The sequence below is a fragment of the Myzus persicae genome, unplaced genomic scaffold (genome assembly GCF_001856785.1).
Source record: "Myzus persicae strain clone G006 unplaced genomic scaffold, MPER_G0061.0, whole genome shotgun sequence".
In the NCBI taxonomy this organism is placed as follows: domain Eukaryota; kingdom Metazoa; phylum Arthropoda; class Insecta; order Hemiptera; family Aphididae; genus Myzus; species Myzus persicae.
In genome coordinates, this window is record NW_019102287.1 from 94,089 (window position 1) to 115,939 (window position 21,851).

Below are 21,851 nucleotides of genomic sequence, written 5' to 3' on the forward strand. Positions count from 1 at the left end.
AATATTATTACGGTTTATATTAGGTAGTTATAAGTATAAATCAATTATTTAAAAAATATTAGAATTAGACTTTAAGATCTAAAAGATAGATGAATAATTAATAATACATTAGAAAAATACTTTTAGTATTTGAGATTCAATTTTATGAGATTTTCAAAGCGTAATAAATGTATAATGCATTATAATATTGTTTTCCTTACAATCAAAGGTAATCAATTTATATATAAGTATATTAAAGTGTAATACAAACATAAGAAAGATAGTCCATTAATAAAACTGATATTATACTTTTTAAAAGCTTTAAATTTTAACTGTTCCATAATTTAAGAACAATGAATGATGAGTTCAATAAAAAAAAATAATAAATAACTTTTATTATATTTTGATCTTTAATTAAATATAATACTTTCGTTACTAATAGTTACTCTAAATAAATAGTTGTATTTATGTGATCGGTAAATATTATGTACAGTGTACAGTGATGTTTCCCCGACTAAGTTAGCTATATTATAGTATAATATTGAGTACTTACATCATGGCCCACCATGTATAATAGAAACAATAAGAAAAGGGTAAGCCAATGTCATTCAAATTTTGTCATAAAAATTTCAATAACCCAGTATATATTTATAAAAGAAAAGATTTGAGATTAAAGCCTTATGTTTTGGTTTCAAAATATTAACTTATTGGTATTATTAGCTTGAAAGAATATTACTATAGTTACAGTGCATGCTATACTTAAGAATTGAAATTTAAATAAGATCAATAAATGTATAAGTTCAAGACAATGTTTACATTTAAAAAAACGTACTTCTAATAAATTATCATGAAATGAAATTAACTACCTTTTAATATTAATTAACTTCAATTATCGCGATTAACTTAGTAATATGTTTCCTTCTCCAACCATCCACCTGGATTTCGTCTTATGTAAAATTTTCTTACTTCGTCATAAATAAATAAAGCTAGCATGAACGGTATTGGAGGAATCCACCAAGTCCATCTAAAATAGTATTAGTATACATTTATAATTTTAAATATTTAAGAAAAATTGTAAATATCTTACTTCAATGGATACATGCGTAAAGCTTCATCCATTCCAGGTAAATAACACAAGAACAATGCTAAGACAGTCTCAAAAATTAAACTGAAGTTCAGAGCCATATTTCTAAAAATAAAAAATGTATTAGTTAAATTTTGAAACTTAATTTGCATTATCTATTTCCTAACCTCATTCCTTGATGAGCGATTGAGTTTCTCCTTGTCTTACATATAATAAGATTTGCCCATTGTACTACTACAATAGCTATGAAAAAGCCTGTATGACATGTATACTCTAAGGATTTGCGGTCTTGATATGTCTATAAATGAAATTTATTTAATGATTTTTAACATGTTGAGTGTCGACTCATACATTTAAGTTTAATTTACCCATTCTTGATTATAAGAATCTGGCAGATCATTAACTGCTCTAGAATCCCATTCACGGCGTATTCCAATTAATTTGTATGGCATAAATCCATTTTCAGCCATGATTACAAAATAAGTAAAAAAACCAGCAAATGCCTCGATAACACCCAATTGACCAAATGCCAAAGATATTAATCTTAAAAAAAATAAGAAAAAAACATAGTTATTATTTACACTAGGTTTCAAATTATTTTGCTTTTATTACTATATGCTAAAAACTACTTGCCAAGCAATTCACTAATGAAGAGATTCAAAGGAAACAAATAGTATATAGAGTTTACCTGACATTAAATAGAGGGTTTTTAATGGATGGTTTCTTTTTCATCAGGTTTGATTCGCCCGGTTCAAATGCCAGTGATATGCCGGGCATCTAGCAGTCCCAAAATAACAAACAAATCATCCACAAACAATTTTTTTTTTTTTTTGTTATTGTGTTAAATGGAAAACTTAAAAATTAAATAGATAAGTCAAGAATACAGATTAGCATGGTCAAGATTTTTCAAAAAAAATGTATGCCGAAATACATGTGTTAATTATTAATCAGATTATCAAAGCATGTAACTAAGACAAAAAGCAAAAGCAATAAAACAATAAATACTGCATAATAATATAGTCACCTGTTATTCACAAGTTTATCTCTAATTAGATTTCTAGGAGGGCGCTTCATTATATCTGATTCTGGATGCTCATAACCCAATGAAATGGCTGGAACCTAAATACAATAAGCCCATTCTAATGGAGTACAAAAACTACTTCTAATTTCTATATTTTCTATAGATATTCACTAAATACACTGACAAATATTTATTTTAAGCTTTAGCTAATAGTGTATCAAGCATTTTAGCCAAATTAAAAAAATACGATTATTTAGTAATTCACCAACTACTGAAATCTAGTTTCTAACAATATAATACATTAGTGATTAGTACATCAATTAATATTATGGGGCAGGCCGATACTAGAAATGAAACTCGATATCAGTCGTATTGGATTTTTTTTAAACTGGTATTTGAGTTAATACCAAAAAATAAATCAATCAGCATAGTATATAGACATCACAAATTCAGATTTATTGATGAGGCAGTACTATTTAATGGCAACCACGATAAACAGATAGCATCTAACAGGAGGTTATCTTTTAATATCCATTTAAAAATGTTGTTTTTAAAATATATTGGTTATCAGTAGCACTCATCGATAAAAAGTGGTATCGGCCTATCCCTAATTAATATTAGTGGCAGATATAAGCCACTCAGAAAAGGCTAACAGTCAAAACCTGTTTATTTTTTTTATAGTAATTTCAAATAATTAGATACATTATTAATATTTTTAATTGAGAATATACGAGTCTCCAAAATAATTCTTTGAAATGGTATTCTTTTTTTTTTAAATAAAGCACATCTAACAAAGCTACTAAATTTAACTGGTACCATGTCAAATATTTAAAAGTAGAGTCTCATTGTCATAGATCATTATCAAAAACTAAACATATTTTTAAAAACTGTCTGTGGTAGTCAATAGTATGGTTAATGACATAGTTATCAATTAAATTATTTAGTGAAAAATAATTTATCTCCTCGAATTTCAGAAATTTGCTTCTTTACATATCATGCCTATTTTTTTTGTAATTGTATTAAATAAGATATAGGTATTGTGTTTATGGAAAGTCTCGAAATAACTAAAGACCCAAACATTATTTTGATCAATTATTGATGTGGCGTCATTAGCTAATTTTATTTTTATTATTTGTAATAATTGTTTGAATCTAAATTAGGAATTTAATAATGTATTAAAAAACAAGATTAATGTTGATTTCAAATGTAAATATTCATTTAATCTATTTTATAATGTTTTTCATGTATGGATGAAGAGATAGTCAACATTATAGTCATATTAATTACTAAAATAAAAAAATATAGAGAATTTAAAAATTTGAAATGCAGTTTTAGACTTACATAATACATCTTCATCGGTCTCTAAATATTACCTATATCGTTCCATATAATAGTATTACCTATACTCAATATAGGTAAAAAAATGATCATATTATCATTATACTCAATGTCGATAGTAGTTGATCCGTCTATACGTATGAAGTTAACCCATGATAATACCACATTTTGAATAACATTTATAATACCTACATGATTTTAAAAGAAATAATTTTAATAAGACTTAATTTGATGGTACCCAACTTTCAAACACATGATCCAGATTTAATTACAACCTAGCATTTTTTTTTTAGAATCTTAGATCCACCACTGATTAATACTGTTCAAAATGTTGAATTTTCTATAATTGCACACTACCATGAACACATACTCATATATCACATCAAAAATTACATTTACAACTAATAATTATAAGACAATTAATGTCATATTAAAAAATCAAAGTTAACAAATCTAAGTTAAATTTATTAATATTTTTAGCTAATAATTATTGAATATTTCTTTAGTGAAAATATCATATTTATTTGTTAACCTAATGGGGATAGTAGATTAAAAAGGAAATTATAAAACTGATTAGATATAAATTATGTCAGTTTCTAGAATAATAAAAAAAAGTCAATGGTTTACCTCATATGTTTAGCCTAATTATAAACAAAACTGTAGTGAACAAACATCAAACCAAATAATTAACAACATTCTGCCAAAGAAAATATCTGTCAACGTAACAATATTAAAAACAATATTTATTTATGCTTACCATATCTGTACCAAGATCAATGCATAATATAGCAATTGCACCAATAGGCAATGGTATGCTCAGCATGATAAAAGCAATGAACGGCAGTAATTGAGGAACATTAGATGAAAGAGTATAAGTAATAGACTTCTTTAAATTATCAAATACTAAACGTCCTTCTTCTATGCCGGTAACAATACTAGCAAAATTATCATCTAAAAGAATCATGTCAGCTGCTTCTTTTGAAACATCTGATCCGGAAATTCCCATTGCAACACCTGATTAATATATACAACATAATCAATCTAAAATGTTTTGATAATAATAATAGGTATCTTATTATTTTAAAATCTGTATAATAACCAATATCTGCTTTTTTGAGTGCAGGTGAATCATTAACACCATCTCCAGTTACAGCAACTACTCCTCCAATTCTTTGACAACCTTCAACAATAATTAATTTTTGTTGAGGCGAAGTTCTTGCAAATACTATTTCTTTATGGTATCTGAAATATTACATAGTATTATTAAATACATTGCCATTATTCTAATAATATTATAACTGTTGTTTACCTTAGTATTTCATCTAACACCTCTGGAGGCAAATCCAATAATTCAGAACCATGTACTACAGCTGCATTAGCATCTCTTGGATTTACTTCAGATATAGGAATATTTAATCTCTGAGAGATGTCTTCAACTGTTTCATTTCCTTCAGATATAATTCCAACAGATTTTGCGATTGCCTTAGCAGTAATAGGATGATCTCCAGTAACCATAATAACTTTAATGCCAGCTGAACGGCATTTAGCCACAGCATCTGGAACCGCTGCTCTTGGTGGATCTATCATAGACATCAAACCAACAAATCGCATACCGCTTAATGGGAAATTAGGTTCATCGACATCAAACTGGAAATTTTTAGGGAAACGGTCTGGCGGTAATAACATATCACAAAAACCTAGGACGCGCTCGCCGAGACCACCTAATTCTAAGTATGCATTATTGAATGCTTCACGCATTTCTTCATCAAGAACTTTTTCTTTTCCTCCAATAAATATGGTAGAACAACGATCAAGGACACGTTCAGGAGCTCCTTTCATAACTAATAAATATCGAGAATATCGAGAATCTGAAGGATCTTCAGTTTCATGAATTGAAACCTAATGATACAAAATTATCTTAAGTAATTTTTTATAAATTTAAAGTGTAGTTTAAAATGAATGATGATTATCAATTACCTGATATTTATTTGTTGAATTAAAAGGTATCTCGCAAACTTTACGGTTACGCCTTCTGATAGACATAACATCACCAAGAGCAAGTGTCATACACTTTAATAAAGCTGATTCTGAAGCATCTCCATTTACTTCCCTAAAAAAACATTTGCATAAGTTCTTTTTTAAATTTAATCATTTAATGTTGAATCAACAAACTTTTTTAGAGTAGGTACGCCATCTTGACCCGCTTTAAATTCAGCTCGATTACAAAGTGTTGCAATTCTAGCCAAAGCTCTAAATCCAGGACTGGATCTATCATATTGCACCCCAGACTGATCTTCAGTAGTGTCTGCTTCAATAATTTGATTATCAAACCACATGTGAGCAACAGTCATACGATTTTGAGTTAAAGTTCCAGTCTTATCAGAACAAATTGTTGAAGTCGAGCCTAGTGTTTCTACGGCTTCCAAATTCTTTACGAGACAGTTTTTAGATGCCATTCGCTTGGCAGTTAAAGTTAAACAAACAGTTACAGTGGCTAACAAACCTTCTGGAACAGCTGCAACCAAAAAACCTAAGACACAAAATATTATTAGCTTATAATTTAATAATTATAAAAATATAATAACATTAAAGAATGACTAACCTATCATGAAAATAATGGCATCCAACCAATAACAACCCATCATCAATGCAATAATGAATAGTAATATCCCAATAATAATAGCAGTAATATTAACAAAATTCACAAAACGAATTATTTCCCTTGCAATTGGTGTTGGTCGACTATCTAAACTTGAAGCTAATCCAGCAATTCTTCCCATAACAGTATTATCTCCACAAGCAATAACTACACCCTTAGCAGTTCCTAAATTAAAATAATTTATATTTCAGTTAAGATATAATAATTATTTATGTCATTAAAATATTTAATTGAACCTTCAACAGCATGAGTGGAAGAAAATGCAAAATTTTTAGTTTCCAAAGGATCATCATGAGTAAATTCTGGAGTGCGACTCTGTGGTTCAGATTCACCAGTCAATGATGAATTATCTACTTTGAATGAATGACTTTCAATTATTCTCAAATCAGCTGGAATACGGTCTCCAAACTTAAGCTCAACAATGTCACCAAGAGTAAGATCTTCAGCTCGTAATGTCAAAGATTCACCTTGGCGTATAACTACGGCAAACTATTTAAATAAATTAGTTTAAAAATATAATAACTTAACAATAAAATTAATGATCCAACACCTTAAAGATAATATTTTATTAGAATATATTACATAGGATATAACTCAAAATATATTGATTTGTAGTAATCAGTAAATAAATTAAATGTTTTAATGAATATATATATTAATAAAAAAAAAAATTACAAGTTAAAATATATTTAAAGTGAATGCTGATTTATTTTTTCAAATTATTCAGAATATTAATTATAATATTTTAAAATCTAATACCTACAAGTTTTTTTCAAAAGCAAAATATTTTGAGAACCCCTTTTTAATATTATAAGTAGTAAAGCAGCAACAAGAATCAACAACCAAGTGTAATAATATTCCAAAAGAAGAAGATTATATTTTAAAAACACCACAACTATATGAAACAATTAAAATAAGCTATTGTGTATGGAACAAACTAAAAGAATAGTTTTAAAAATTTAAATACACAACTATATAAGCAAAATTGCAATAATAAAATTAGCTAACTAAATAGCACTTTGATAAATATTAATTTAAAGTTGAGTTAATTAGATATACATAATGTATTATGATTTACCATTGGAAAACGTGTTTTAATACATGACTAATTATAAGTTTTAACTACAACGAAAAAGTTTAAATAGATTGTTTTTCAAAATATTATTTTATAAGTTTTTTATACTATAAAATTGTATTTATAGTAAATATATTTACCATAGTTAGAAGAAAAAATTCATAAAAACCATTAATTATTAAAACTATCATACAATATGTATGTGTAGTACTTTTTACATAATATATATTTATAACTAAATATATGTTGTCAATTATTATGTATAGACGACTCTATACCAAAATTTGTTGCTTCCATCTACAAAAGCATAAAATTGAAAATAAAGTATAACAGAGTATAACATAACTCAATTAGTTAGTTTAATATTAGAAATTATATTAATTTATCTATTAAAAAATTTGAAAAAGAATTATGAACATTTTTAAACTGTATCCTTATAATTTTATGATACATAATTATGTATGATTCGACTTCCATACTCATATGCAAAATATTAAGTTAATTGTTTATAATCTATTCGTACGTGAGGATCAATTTGAAAAAATATGCCAATATATTTTGCAAATTAGTCATTAAAATATTATAAGCTAAAACCATTATGTGGGGACAACTTCACTTAGCCCTACTCTGTCTTATTGATTAAAAAAAATATGGTAGTATTTTAAAAATGAATAGCAAGTAATAGCAAATCAGTATAATACATTTTTAAAAATGATAACACTAGAAATAATTTTCTATTTCTGGACAATATTGGGGCATACCATCATACCCTAACCATAATTTTCATCACTTTATTATATTTGTTATTACTGTTTAGTTTTAATTTTCAATTTCTAGCATATTCTACATAGTCTTAAGTTTTTAATCATATATTCAACCTAGACTTAAATCAATGCCTATTATGATATTAATAACAACCAACATTCAATTGTTTGCAATTAATTTTCAAAATATAGTCAAATTTTCTGAATTGATGACAAAGTTGGAGGGGAGGGGGTAAAGTTCACACAGATATAATTTAGTCTACACAATTTAATTTTTATTTTTAGAATTGGAATAAATTAACATCATAATAAAGTTACATTTTTAAATGTATAAACATTATAATTCAAGATATATCTCACGTAAAAATATTAAAAATAGCAACAAAAAATGTATGTTCATAACGTTTTGCGTGTGTATAAGACTGACAACAAATCTTGGTATTAAGTTTGGTATCCTTAATAAAGCAACTTAAACAAAAGATGACAGACCTGTGGATTTGTTTCATAGAATGATCGGATGATTTCACCTTGATTATACTGCCGACAGTAAGACAAAAAGCCAGTGACTACAATAACAGCTATTAAACTTGAACCTAAGTAAATCTGCGATAAAATAAAAGTTATAAGCAAGCATAAGTAACTACCTCTCACCTGAACACAAACCCACAATCATGCTGCTACAAAAACAGTAAATCATAATAAAAAAAAGCTGAACCACACCAATACAATAATTTCAGCTAAATCTCTGCCTTACCTGAGGAACTAAATTCCTGAATGAATCCACAATTGCAGAAGATTTAGCTTGTTGATAATAGGAGAAGATTCCTGTGATGATGACAACAGCAACTAATACTACTCCCAAGTAAAACTGGATTGTAGAATATAGGGTTAACATATTAGTTAAATAACATTGAATAAATATTTAAAACCAACATTAATTATTTTAGGAATTTTCATGGTTGCAGGTATTTATAAACAGGTTTGTAAAAAGTAAAATCTCAATTGAAAAAAATACAAAACTTACATAATCATCATTTGGGTCTTCTGTAGTACTAGTTTCGGCAGTATGAGCTAGGAAACACAGAAGTGCTCCACACCATAATAATACTGAAAACCCACCAAAAATCTGTTTTGCAAATTTTATCCATTCAGGTGTTGTAATTGGTGGTGTCAGAGTATTAGGTCCATCTCTTTCTAAATTTTCTCGAGCTTTTGCATGAGTTAAACCCTAAAATAAAAATTGAATTTAAAATATAAATACAAGCTGATTATTTTAGAGCTTCGTTATCATATACAAGTATTGTAATTTAAAATTGTATGTTAATCTGAGGTATTCTATACCAGATGCGCCTATGCACAAACGTGCGAACACGTAATAGTGAAATAGAGTAAATACTGCGCATGCGCAATACGCCGATCTAAGTGGGCGAAATCTACCATCCCATCTACCAAACCTTGGCAAGCGGGCACATTATATACGTGTGAGCACACCAGTTATTTTCTCTTTAGCCCACTCATTATAGACAAAACAGATTCATACTTAATTAGTTTTTTTATGTTCTTAAGTAATCTTGAAGTAAAATCATCAATCAAAAAATGTATAGAAAATAATGTAGTTGAGGGTATGACAAATAAGATTTTTTTAAATGTGGTCGAAAAATGTAATATTCTTTAAAAATTAACAAAATGTATGAAATCAATAAGTTAAACTCCTCAAAAATATTATCTTCTACAGTTTTTGAACCTAATAAATAATTTTACCTCAGGAGTACCAATAAATCATAAAAAATGGTTTTACTTGTATGTGTTTTTATCTATGTTGTGCATGGGTCAGAGATAGAAAACAAATACTGTGCTGATATCCTTTTAACGAGTTTGATTGTATACAAAATTAATTAATGTATATTTACAGTTCCAGGATGTGTTCCAAATCGTTGGTACAATTCATCTAATGGTACTTTATGATAATCCAAAAATGGATCTTGTTTCAATTCATCTAAGTTTTCAGCATGACTATACTTGGTACTAATCGACGATGGCGCTTTTCTTCTTGTCTAAAATAAAAATACAATTTTTTAAAAATATAACTGAATTTAAATAAAAATTTAAAAGATAAATGTCTTTTATACTTTTGGTTTTCCATCTACTGTTTTATTATCATCAAACTGAGATGGAACTGTAGCAACACGATATGAGTCTGTTCTTCCATGCTAAAGTAAAAAAATTTTAATTTTAATAAAAATTGAAATTTATCTTGTTATAAATGAATTTCAAAAGCAAATGTATAGCAGATATGTAATTTAAATTATAAAAGTACATCAAATACTTGAGTATTTTTCAAATTAATATAAATTGACAAAAATATCTAAGCTCTAGAAACCTTGGACAATTTTTTAAAATACGACTTATCAGCATCGATTTTAGCATATATAAAAATATAAATATTAACCTAAAACATTATACTATAATTGTATTTCATATGTATCTATTATCTATTAGACATAAGAAACGACCATGGCCGCAACCATTTTTAGTTATGTAGCAACAAACACCCATTTCTTATCCCTATGACAGGTCTCTGAGTCTATTTGATACATTGCAATGATCATGTGATTATCTGATGTGGTTAAAATGTGTATTTGATAGAATTATTGGTAACAGTTAAAAATTGTATCTTTTTGATTCCTTCTTGTTCTGTTGTTGCAATGGAAGTTTAAACATGACTAGTTTAATCGCAAATACTTATATTATTTACTCTATGATTACATTGTCAATAATATCTACGCCAGCACACACTTAAAATACTACAGAATAAGGATTGTATTTAAAGAACATTTTATGATATATAACATCTAAGCAGTGGCGTAGCCAGGGGAGAGGCTGAGGGGCTGCAGCCCCCCCCCCCGAAATGTTAAATTTAAAAATTATTTGAATGGTCTATGGTATTCGATCAAAAACTAAACCACCGCTGTGTAAAAAATTGATCAGCTCCCCCTCCCCCCCGAAAAAAAATCCTGGCTACGCCACTGCATCTAAGTATAAGTATCATGTTCATAAATACTCTCAAACAATATATTAATTTATTCTATGTTTACTTTTAAATGTGAATTAAGTGCGAACAAGGAATATATTTTTATTTGAAAAGTTGCCAAATAACATTTAATAGTCAGTTAAGTATCTATTTTGAATACGTAGGTGACACAAATAACATTGTGTACTGTATATACATTTATCCATTAAGTTAAATGGGTGGTGTTCCAAACGTTAAAACATATATACAGCTATAAAAAGAAAACAAACTGCAATTAAAATAATTCAACACATAAATTAAATTTATAACTAGTAAATAATTTATCAAAATTGTGTTTATTAAGTAAAACGATACTAAAAAAGTATTCAAATATACAATATAATATTTTATTTAATCACTGTTATAGACGTTATAGTGTTATAATAATTTCATACACAAGACAAAAAACAATAATTAAAGGAAACCAGAAAAAAGTAATATTAAAATATGCTTCAAGTAATATACATTTCCTAGTAAAATAATTTTACCCTTGTTTTCTGTGTATCCTTAGAAAAACAAATTGAGCTACATAAACACATTGGCAATTGTCCACAAGCTACATTTTGTTCAATAACAATAAGAATAAAAGAAATGAGGGAATGATTGGTATAAAATACTTGATTGTTTCGATTATTTAAAAAATTATTAAGTGATCCTCTGGATAACAAAATTAATTGAAATAATCGAGTGAAAAATAGGTTGGTAACTACTAAACATATTAAAAAAGTAAACTAAATACCAATATTATACTATTTTTTCATTATTTTAAAACCAGTTGTTGTAAGTATGTTATATTACTTTTAAAAATGTTTATTAATACTAATCCATTTATAAGCTAAATATCTACCACATACTGAATAATGTGAACTATACAAAAATTATTCATTTTAATTAAATTGATGGAGAGGTTTTTTTTCTATCCTATAACCTCTTGATTATCAAAATCTCTTGGTTGTTAAAATCACTAAAAAAAAACTATCTAAAAGGTCTAAATCAGAGGTTCTTAAACTATGGTGTGCGTGCCACTAGTGGTACGCGGAAGACTACAAGACGGTACTCAAAAGGCCACTAAGCGATAGAACGGTGAGTAAATAAATGAATATTTTTAATTGGGTTTGAACATGGAAATAGACATAAGTGGTACGCGACTAATAATACACATGAGTGATATGCTAAAAAAAAAGTTTAACAGCTGGTCTAGATCATATTGATTATAGGATTATTGTTTATGGTCTGCATAGGTGGGATTACCTGTCATAAAACTTACTTTAGTCTACATACATTATACTTAAATGTTATATGTTATTATTTATTGAAACAAAATAAAATAATTACAAATAGTGTAAATGAAATAGTATTGCATATTTCAATAATTGTATAAGTAATTTCTTAAAAATGTGATATTTAAGTTATTTTTTCCTTGGTCTTTTTATCATTTTGATATGATTGTCTAGATTCACTACAGATTTCAGTAATATATAAATTTATAATATTTATCAGCACACACTATATTTTATATAAGTAAAGTAATTATAAATTAAATTATAATTATGCATTTTGGTATCATGTAAATTTTGAAATATTTTTCATACTATATTATCTGCTGACAACAGCAAACTACAAATCTTATTAATTTAAGAAAATCTATGAAAAAAATTTTAAAGTCTCATTCTAGATTTGGAAATCTGAGCTGAAATATGCGAGTTAAGATGTTGATAGGGTGGTATACCAAATAAGACTAGGCAGTTAAATATTATGAGTCTTGACCACAGATTTGTTGGATAAGGGAGGCTTAACTAGGATCCCTTATGGGTTCCCTTTATTGTTCTATGCATAGTACCAACAATGGTAGAAACCAGCCAATCAACCATATGACGCGTCTAGGTAACGAGGGTCCGAGGTTACGTCTTGCACAGTACATAATATATACACAGAACACTGAAAGCATTTTGAAATTTTCCTGAAATTTCTGGAAGGGCAGCAGCCCTCGTAGCACACATGCATGTATAATAATATGATATTTATTAAACATAATATATAATTAGTTTTTAGTATACTCAAACCATAATGCCAAATTGTTATGGATCATAGCCAAGAGATCATTATTATTAATCGGCTTGATTGAGAACACAATATAAGGACAAATAATCTAGCATAAATAAAATGTTTTCAACAAAAACATTTTACATAAATCAAGTTACATAAATTGAAATATTTATAAAAACTAGGTTTATATTTGAGCATTAGTTATTTAATAATTGGATATGTTACGAGTTAATGTAGACATGAAGTGTTTAATAAAGAAAGACTACTCTTTATATAAAACTTTGAAAATGTTTGCAATTTATTTTAAAGTCGCGAGGACAATCACCCGTGTCCCCATCAATTAAACATAATTAACCCGGGTATACCATTACATATTTTTACCTTTATATCAAAAACACTATAGTAACTAATAACAACGAAGACCTATATTATTAACAAAGTTAATCAAATGCAATAACAACTATTAAATGTAGTAACTGATTTATCATCAATTGAACATCATTTATTCAATTGAAACTAATTCTTGAATATATATGACTATACTCATATCTTATTCATGCTACAATTTATTAAGATGAAACTTCACAGTATATCACTCTATAACACGATACCTAAACTAAATAAGCAACTACAAAAACAAAATAATTAACTACCTATACCTAAGTAATACTAGCTTTTACTTTTTCAGAATGAGTATACCAATTATTTTAGTTTTGACTGTGGACTATAATGATTAGCTACTATTGTAAATAACTAGTTAATACATTTCATAAATTGAATAGAATATGTCAGTACCTAAATCCCTTCCCTAATAACAAGAAAGTAAATAAAGTGAAACTTCCATATTATGAAGTCTCATGAACAACAAAACAAATTTGTATTACCCACTGAGAACTTTGTTAAATATAATTACCTAAATAAATACAATTCTAATTTGGTTAGTTCCTAAAAAATTGTTGTTAAGCAGAAAATTATTGTTAAATGGAAGTTATACTGTATTTTTATTTAAAAAATTACCTTAACAACACAAAATTTCTATTGGTACATTACCTACACATCAATATACATTTTATTTTAATTTATTAGGTACTTAATTTAAAATTGTCTAACATAATATTTTTATAACGGCCCCTTTTTTTCAAACAAAAACAATATAAATAAAACCAGTGTATCAAAAAATAAATGGGTACACCTTTATGTGTTAAATATTGCTAGTAGGTATAATTTTTTTTTCTTTCTGTTTTACCAAAAATAAAATCTGACAAAAGAACTCACTGTGTGTAATTATTAGAAACAAAAATAGTTAAAAATATAGTTACCTACCTATATTAATATACTAATTTGATGAACCTATAATTAAAGGTGTTTTATCCATATAAATGACCAGACCAATTTAATATTCTTTCTATTGAAAATATATAAATTAAGTGTTCATAAAATGAAACCATTGAAGGATTGGCTTAAATAATTTGAAGCCACATAATTTTACAAATAATCAATAATATAAAATGGCTATGCTTTGCCCAATTGAGAACAATAATTTATAAATAAATTCAAAATGTAGGTGATACATAATTTGAGTTTAAGAAAATAAATATATTGGTAATTTTGATAATGCCGATCAACCTACCCACCTGTCCCACCCAAAAATTCCTTTATGCGTCGATTTACATTAATGTAAGAGTATTATGACTACTCACCAGATCATAATCCTTTGATGCTAATGAAGCCATTTCAAAAAAAATATTAACTACAAAAACTCATTCATAACTTTTCTATCACAAATGTTTAAGGAAACAGTTATTCATTGCCAGACGTAAAAATTCAAAACAATCGTAATATCAATAAACGTAAGAAAATCCAAAACGAAATTCCTAAGCACAAATCGCGGATAACAGTATAATACCAACCAATACCTATTAAGTATTTACCATTACTATTAACTAATAAGTAATAACTTTAAAACGAAACAATGTAAACAACTCTGAATTACACCCTTTTTTATAACCACTACTGCCACTGGCGGATTTTAAGCTGATAATATTATTATGTTGATGGATAGATAGCAGTGTGCAAGGAGAAAAAAATCAATATTTACGTGATGACGGTCGTAACGTCTTGCCTTCGAATTACCTATATTTTGATATTTTGAGTTTTAATAAAAAAATAATAAAAATTGTTTGGATTTTAAATTCGAATACATTTTTAATACAGAAGTTAATTAAGGAATTACAGTATTACAGTAACCGGCGGTAATTGGCAAAACAATAAACATGCACAGTATTTGAGGTTAAAAATTACCCATAAGAATAATGCGGTTGTGTAAACGTTGTGTAAACGTTACTAACTTCAATTTTGTTTTATGTTTTCCATTTCCACTATTCTTCTATCCACAACCCTCATTATTTTGTAATGTTTGTAATCCAACCGAATGCGGTTTTTTTTGTTTTAACATTTACCTAATACAAAATAATTAATTTTTATTAAATTTTATTTTGTTCTCTCTGTATTTTGGATTTGATTTGTTTTGTAGCTAGTCACTTATTTTTAACGTAGAAATAATGTCTCAAATTGAAACGTCTGCCGAGGGTAATGCCGTAAGTTCTTCACACATTCATAATTTTAAATCAAATAATTTTAAATTTTGTTTATGTATAAACTCCAACACTAGGTATTCATTATAATTAAAATAAATAAATCGTTTTAATGTTATCATCATCTACAGTTTTTACACCTTCAGAAATGTTGAAGTAAAACAAATTATGTTAAATGTAAATGTAAAATGCAATTATATTCATTATGGTTCAATTAAAAATGCCCGAATAAATCACATGTGCGTTACAGCTCATAATTTTAAACTGCTATTTATACAATAATAATTACCATCAATTTTAATTTAAAATTGATGTTCTCAATGTAATCTATGAAATAAATGCTGATTGTTAAGAAAAATATCTGAGTTTATATGTTAATGTTTCACCTACCTAATGTTAATGTTAATGTTAATGTTATAAATGATAATGTCTTTAGACAGGGTTACTGTCCAACTTTTGGGGAAAGAAATACTTAAATTATTTTTGAACTGTGTTGAACATACCCCAAATATACTTATATTATTTTACGTTTATTTACCTCAATTTCTTTTTATTAGATGCATAATTATGTTAGATTGGTTAAATTAGTAAGTAGAAGTCACTGGTAAATTTGTTGTCGATAAAATATGCCTTAAATTTATAGTTACACAATTTATAAATATGTGATTGATTAGTGACTTGCTATGGTAACACTAAAAATAATGAAAATGGGACTTGAAAAAATATGAAACATTTTTGATAGCATTTAATAGTTACGTACCTAAAATTTTAATTATATTTAGAAGTATATTATGTCATAATTTTTTTAGCAACTTAAATTTTTATTTAAATATCATGCATTAATTTAAGTAAATTTTAAGGAAAATTAGGTACTTTCGGTTATTAAAACTTCTAAAATTGTATTCAAGTAGTTATTTATGTGGCCTACTCGCAACACCATGATTGCTCTGATTGGTAGTAGCAAACATTCTCAATGTTTATTTTTTTATATAATTTTATTCCTAAATGTTTTTTGTTCTTTTACTTAGCCTATCTCCAAGTACGTAAAGGTTTGATCAGTTGCAGCTGTTCTATTTTTAATGACATAAGTACATTGAGTGTTTTTTCTATATTAATATTATTTGCTCATCCTCACGTCCCTGTTCATTTAATTTATTGCCAATTTTTAACCTATTTTTCAAATTTTTTCATAGGATACTAAAATCGATCCTATGGAAGTAATAATGGATAATAATGTTGTTGATGATGTTGCTGAAACTTCTTCTGCGTTAGCTGTACCAAATGGATTAAAAAATAGATCTGTAAATGTAAGTGATATGACTTCAATGGACTATTATTTTGATTCATATGCTCATTTTGGCATACATGAAGAGATGCTTAAGGACGAAGTACGAACTCTCACATATAGAAATTCTATGTATTACAATAAACATTTACTTAAGGTAATTCTTATTTTGTATCAAGTATTGTTTTTTAAAATAATTTATATTCTTTAACAAAAAAAATCAAAATTAATTATTTGCAGGGTAAAATTGTATTAGATATTGGTTGCGGTACTGGAATTTTATCAATGTTTGCTGCTAAAGCTGGTGCAGCCAGAGTAATAGGTGTAGAGTGTTCCAACATAGTAGAATATGCTAAACAAATTGTAGCAGATAATCATTTAGACCATATTGTAACAATAATCAAAGGAAAAGTGAGAAATATAAATAGTATTTATTTAGATATGTATTAACATTAATATATTTGTTCAGGTTGAAGAAATAGATTTACCTGATGGTATTACCAAGGTAGATATTATTATATCAGAATGGATGGGCTATTGTTTATTTTACGAGTCTATGTTGGATACAGTACTTTATGCAAGAGACAAGTGGTTAAAAGATGGTAAGATAAATTTATTATACTTCAAAAATATAAACTAAGTCCAATAAATGTTAATTGAGGAATTTATAATGAAAAATATTCAATTAATTATTCGTACTATACAGTTTTTCTACTTTTATTTTATTAATTAATGTATTGTTAATAGTTATACAATTTAAATTATCTATTTTTAGATAAGTATATATGTATATTATTTATTAATCCTAACTTTAAAAAAAAAATTGTTTCTTGTTTCCCATTCTAATATTTTGTTCTATTTTAGATGGAATGTTGTTTCCTGATCGTGCAAATTTATTCATAACTGGTATTGAAGATAGACAATACAAAGATGACAAAATTAACTGGTGGGAAAATGTATATGGATTTAATATGAGTGCCATACGTAATGTTGCTATAAGTGAACCATTAGTAGACTGTGTAGAACCTAAGCAGGTAAAACTAATATATCACCAATTAATGTAGAGTATTAATTAAATCTCATGTCATTAGGTTGTTACAAATTCAAGTTTATTAAAAGAAGTAGATTTGTATACAGTAAAAAAAGAAGACTTAACGTTTACTGCTCCGTTTAATCTTCAAGTCCGTCGTCAAGATTATGTGCATGCATTGGTTACTTATTTTACTGTAGAGTTTACCAAATGTCATAAACGTATTGGCTTTTCGACAGCTCCAGAATCACCGTATACACATTGGAAGCAAACAGTGTTCTACCTGGATAACTATTTAACTGTGAAAAGAAATGACGAGGTGTTTGGCACTTTTTCAATGTCTCCTAATGAACGCAATACTCGAGATATGGACTTTGTTATTGACATCGAATTTAAAAATGATGTTAACGATGTTGTCGAATCTAATAAATACCGTATGCGTTAATAGCAATAAGATATCTTATTTTTTATTACAATAATTTTTTTATACATAGTACTTTTAACTTTTAAGATAAAAATATTTACAATGCCGATTATGGTTAATTGAAGAACAAAAATAGCATTCATTGAGACGTAATTTTAATTATGATATTCTCTTTCTAATATATTTTTTTATTCATTCTAACTCCATTTTCCAAAATCAACTATGTTTATATTTGATATTAATTAGATGCTCACTTACAGTAACTAAGTGATATCTTATAATTTGTATGTTATTCAAATATTTACTTAGAAAAAAACATTTAATACTCGATGTATATAGGTAACTTACGAACTTAATAATAGTGATTATATTTGGATTCACCTATGTTTGTTGTTCCTAATTAAAAAATTTTAGTCTTGCTTTTATAAAAAAAAATATCTGGTAATAAACTTAATGTATTTTTTTTTTCTATAATTATTTACATTTCCTCTTTATAATTAACTGAGAAATATAATTAAATATTACCAAAGTTAGACAGCTAAATTTTTTTTTGGATTTCAAAATAACTACTGAAATCGAATTAATCGTTTTAACATACTTTAGACTTAATAATAACTTTACTGGTTAGCCTGGGCATGACCAGAATTGGTAATATATATCGGTGTGTATACTGTGTAGGCTAAATTGACGAGGTATACAATACAAAAACACTTAAGTCTTCTCTCTAAAAGACAAATTTTGTATTTTTTATATGTTTGATCATTATAATTGAAAATTTGTTTTCCTAAAAATCCATTTACTGATATTATTTTTATTCACCCTTTTAAAAGCACAGTGTTATAAGTTATAACATGGAAATTATCTGAACTAAATTCTAATATAATTTTAATGCTGTTTTTGAAAACCATTTTATGTATAATAAGTGTAATGTGTCTTGTCATTTAGTACGTAATGGACAGTGGCGTATATACGAATTATTTTCACTATGGGCCGATTTATCAATTATCACTAGTCAAGCAGCATAGCCATAATTATACATTTTTAAGGGAGCAGCTGTTATATAATTAAGAATTATGACGTATTATACAGTTCAAATAAAAATTGCGCAATTCAATTTTATAATTATTATGTAAAATTAATTTTTTGTTTCTTTTTTTAAAAATATTGACAGTGTCGTTTGTATATTTTAATGTTATCTTACTATGAATTTAACATCAAAGTCAATAAGTCATTAAAGCAAGTCCCGTCAATATATCTAACATTTCCTTGTAGATTACTCAAAAATGATTTTAATCAACCGGCTAACTTAATCATGGTGAAAAACTGTTAACAGTGTAAATATACATGCAATGCTTTAATTGAACCTGCAATTTCACTATGGGCTCTGGCCTAGGGGGCCTCCCCCCTATATACGCCACTGGTAATGGATATGATAAATCATTGTATACCATGGTAAACAATTCTGAGTAGAAGCAGTGTGTAATATTGTATATTACTTGGTGATAATATGTATGTTGGGTTGATCTAACTTTTCCAAAAACAATATTAATATGAGTATAGTATACCAATATACTGCCTATATAATACTTTATATTTCTAATAATATTACTGCAGCTATTATCAACTTACACATAAATTCTGTAGAATGATTAGGTTTGTGTAAAAATGCCTTGGAATTAATATAAATATTTTCAAAATTCAGTGGGTTAAATAAATAAAAATATACCTAAATAAAGGCATACATTTTTTGTATAATTATTAAAATTTTAACTTCTAATCCTAATAATGACTTACCTACTCACATAGCATTAATTTTTATTGTCAATGATACAAATGTTATGTAAAGTTTTATCACGATACATTTACATGAAGATTCAATTACTATAATAAATATTAATATTTACCTGAAGTACAATAAATAACTGTCCGATTATCCCGCATTGTAGGATAAGTTTCAGATCATTTTTAAAAAAAATCTATAAGTGTGATACAATGTCTACTAGCCGTCAAGAAAGTTTATAATTATTATATTAACAGAACAATATTTTTCTATGGTACTAGATTTAATTGATAGTACCTTTTTCGTTAGTGTACCTATCGTGTACCTTTTAATATTTCTGATATGTTCAACAAACCCTAAGATAGTAAGAGATGCTTTTGAAAGTTGTATCACCTTTGTAATTTAGACTACACAGATAGTGAATTATTTGTAAACTAATTAGTAGTTATTTTAACTTATTTATTTACTATACCTACAACTTACTTGTTAATTGACATATTTACCTATATTAAAATTGTTAAATTTTGTATATGGAATGAGGATTATGGCCGGTGAGAAAAAAAAACTTCAAATTTTAAATAGGTTATGCCAAGTTTCAAAATTTGTGGTAACCAGTACTGCCCGACACACATATAGACTGTTGGATATTTGATGACAAAAAATAATTATATTTTCGATGTTAGAGGCATAGTGGAAAACAAGCTCCTTTGACATGCAAGATTATAAAACTAATGGTGAAGGGGGAAACTTAAGCTTAACACACCTGTCAATAAGTGATAAAAATTTATTTCTATTGATTTTAAAACAAGCTCTAATGATAATACATATAATGTAGAATTAATATAATAATGGTATTACTGTATTAGATACCTACCTATATGATATTAATAATTTTATAGTATAAGATTAATTTTAAACGCGTTCATTAAAAGGGTGCTGAGTACTCTAAATATACCATATACGTCTCTGAGCTGCGGGAATTTACATGAAAACCTTTAGCGTGACGTAAAATTGCGCACATGCACTGCATACTACTGAGTAATCCATCTCGAACGGGTTAAATGTTTTCGCTGTTCAGAGTATTATAAATCATAATAATAATATAGCGTATGGTCACGTATAGGGTATAGCACAGTTGCGCGGTACCCCCGGGCCACAATCGTTGCTATGACTTCGTCGCTGTTGTCCGCGCGAGCGATGGTCCGCCGCGCGTGGTGCTGACTGCTGACTATATGACCGCCGGCGTCAAACGGTGAATGGCTGCGGCAGGCGAGGCGTGGGGTCACACGAATGGTACGTGGGTCGCGGCCAGTCAGCCGGTTACTTGCTGCGACTGTGCTATAATGATAACTCGTAGAACATGTTATATATATACATATATGTATGTAGTATGTATAGGCATATACCCTATTATACACAGACACGTTATATGTATATACGTGTAATACGTAACTGATGGTATTGCTGCAGATGAGAAGTTACGGAACGAGTTTTGCCGGTGAATAATATTTTTATGGTTTTTTTATTGTAGGTACCTATGAATCGTATAACGTAGAGAGGGACGTCGCCTCGCACGCGTTGTTCCGACGACGCGCTGCTGCTGTTGCTGTTGAGGCTCCACCTGGATTTCTCTGGATTATCTGATTTCCGAATATATTCCGACCATATACATTATACGCAATATTTTTATTTATATCAGTAG

The 21,851-nt window shown here is 27.5% G+C and overlaps 2 protein-coding genes across 8 annotated transcripts; one reads left to right on the forward strand and one right to left on the reverse strand.

Moving 5' to 3' along the window:
• Positions 1–476: 476 nt before the first annotated feature.
• On the reverse strand, positions 477–15,027 carry LOC111031751 (sodium/potassium-transporting ATPase subunit alpha). 7 transcript variants are annotated; one of them, XM_022311825.1, is made up of 18 exons: positions 14,737–15,024; positions 10,050–10,130; positions 9,831–9,974; positions 8,945–9,148; positions 8,675–8,788; positions 8,410–8,523; positions 6,318–6,570; positions 6,025–6,246; positions 5,595–5,952; positions 5,400–5,532; positions 4,732–5,321; positions 4,522–4,664; positions 4,180–4,436; positions 1,752–1,840; positions 1,432–1,606; positions 1,231–1,361; positions 1,067–1,168; positions 477–1,003 (listed from the first exon to the last, which is right to left on the reverse strand). In XM_022311825.1, exons 1-18 carry the CDS (start codon positions 14,767–14,769, stop codon positions 883–885), a joined length of 3,264 nt encoding a protein of 1,087 aa, XP_022167517.1. In that variant the 5' UTR covers positions 14,770–15,024; the 3' UTR covers positions 477–882. The 7 variants fall into 7 exon arrangements, with proteins under 7 accessions (XP_022167517.1, XP_022167515.1, XP_022167519.1 ...); XM_022311823.1 differs by lacking the exon at positions 1,752–1,840 and adding an exon at positions 2,088–2,182 and having other exon boundaries at positions 14,737–15,023; XM_022311827.1 differs by lacking the exons at positions 1,752–1,840; positions 8,675–8,788 and adding an exon at positions 2,088–2,182 and having other exon boundaries at positions 14,737–15,022.
• A 570-nt stretch (positions 15,028–15,597) lies between these two features.
• On the forward strand, positions 15,598–18,818 carry LOC111031752 (protein arginine N-methyltransferase 1). The gene is made up of 6 exons (XM_022311831.1): positions 15,598–15,633; positions 16,824–17,072; positions 17,156–17,326; positions 17,385–17,517; positions 17,780–17,949; positions 18,007–18,818. Exons 1-6 carry the CDS (start codon positions 15,598–15,600, stop codon positions 18,388–18,390), a joined length of 1,143 nt encoding a protein of 380 aa, XP_022167523.1. The 3' UTR covers positions 18,391–18,818.
• Positions 18,819–21,851: the final 3,033 nt, after the last annotated feature.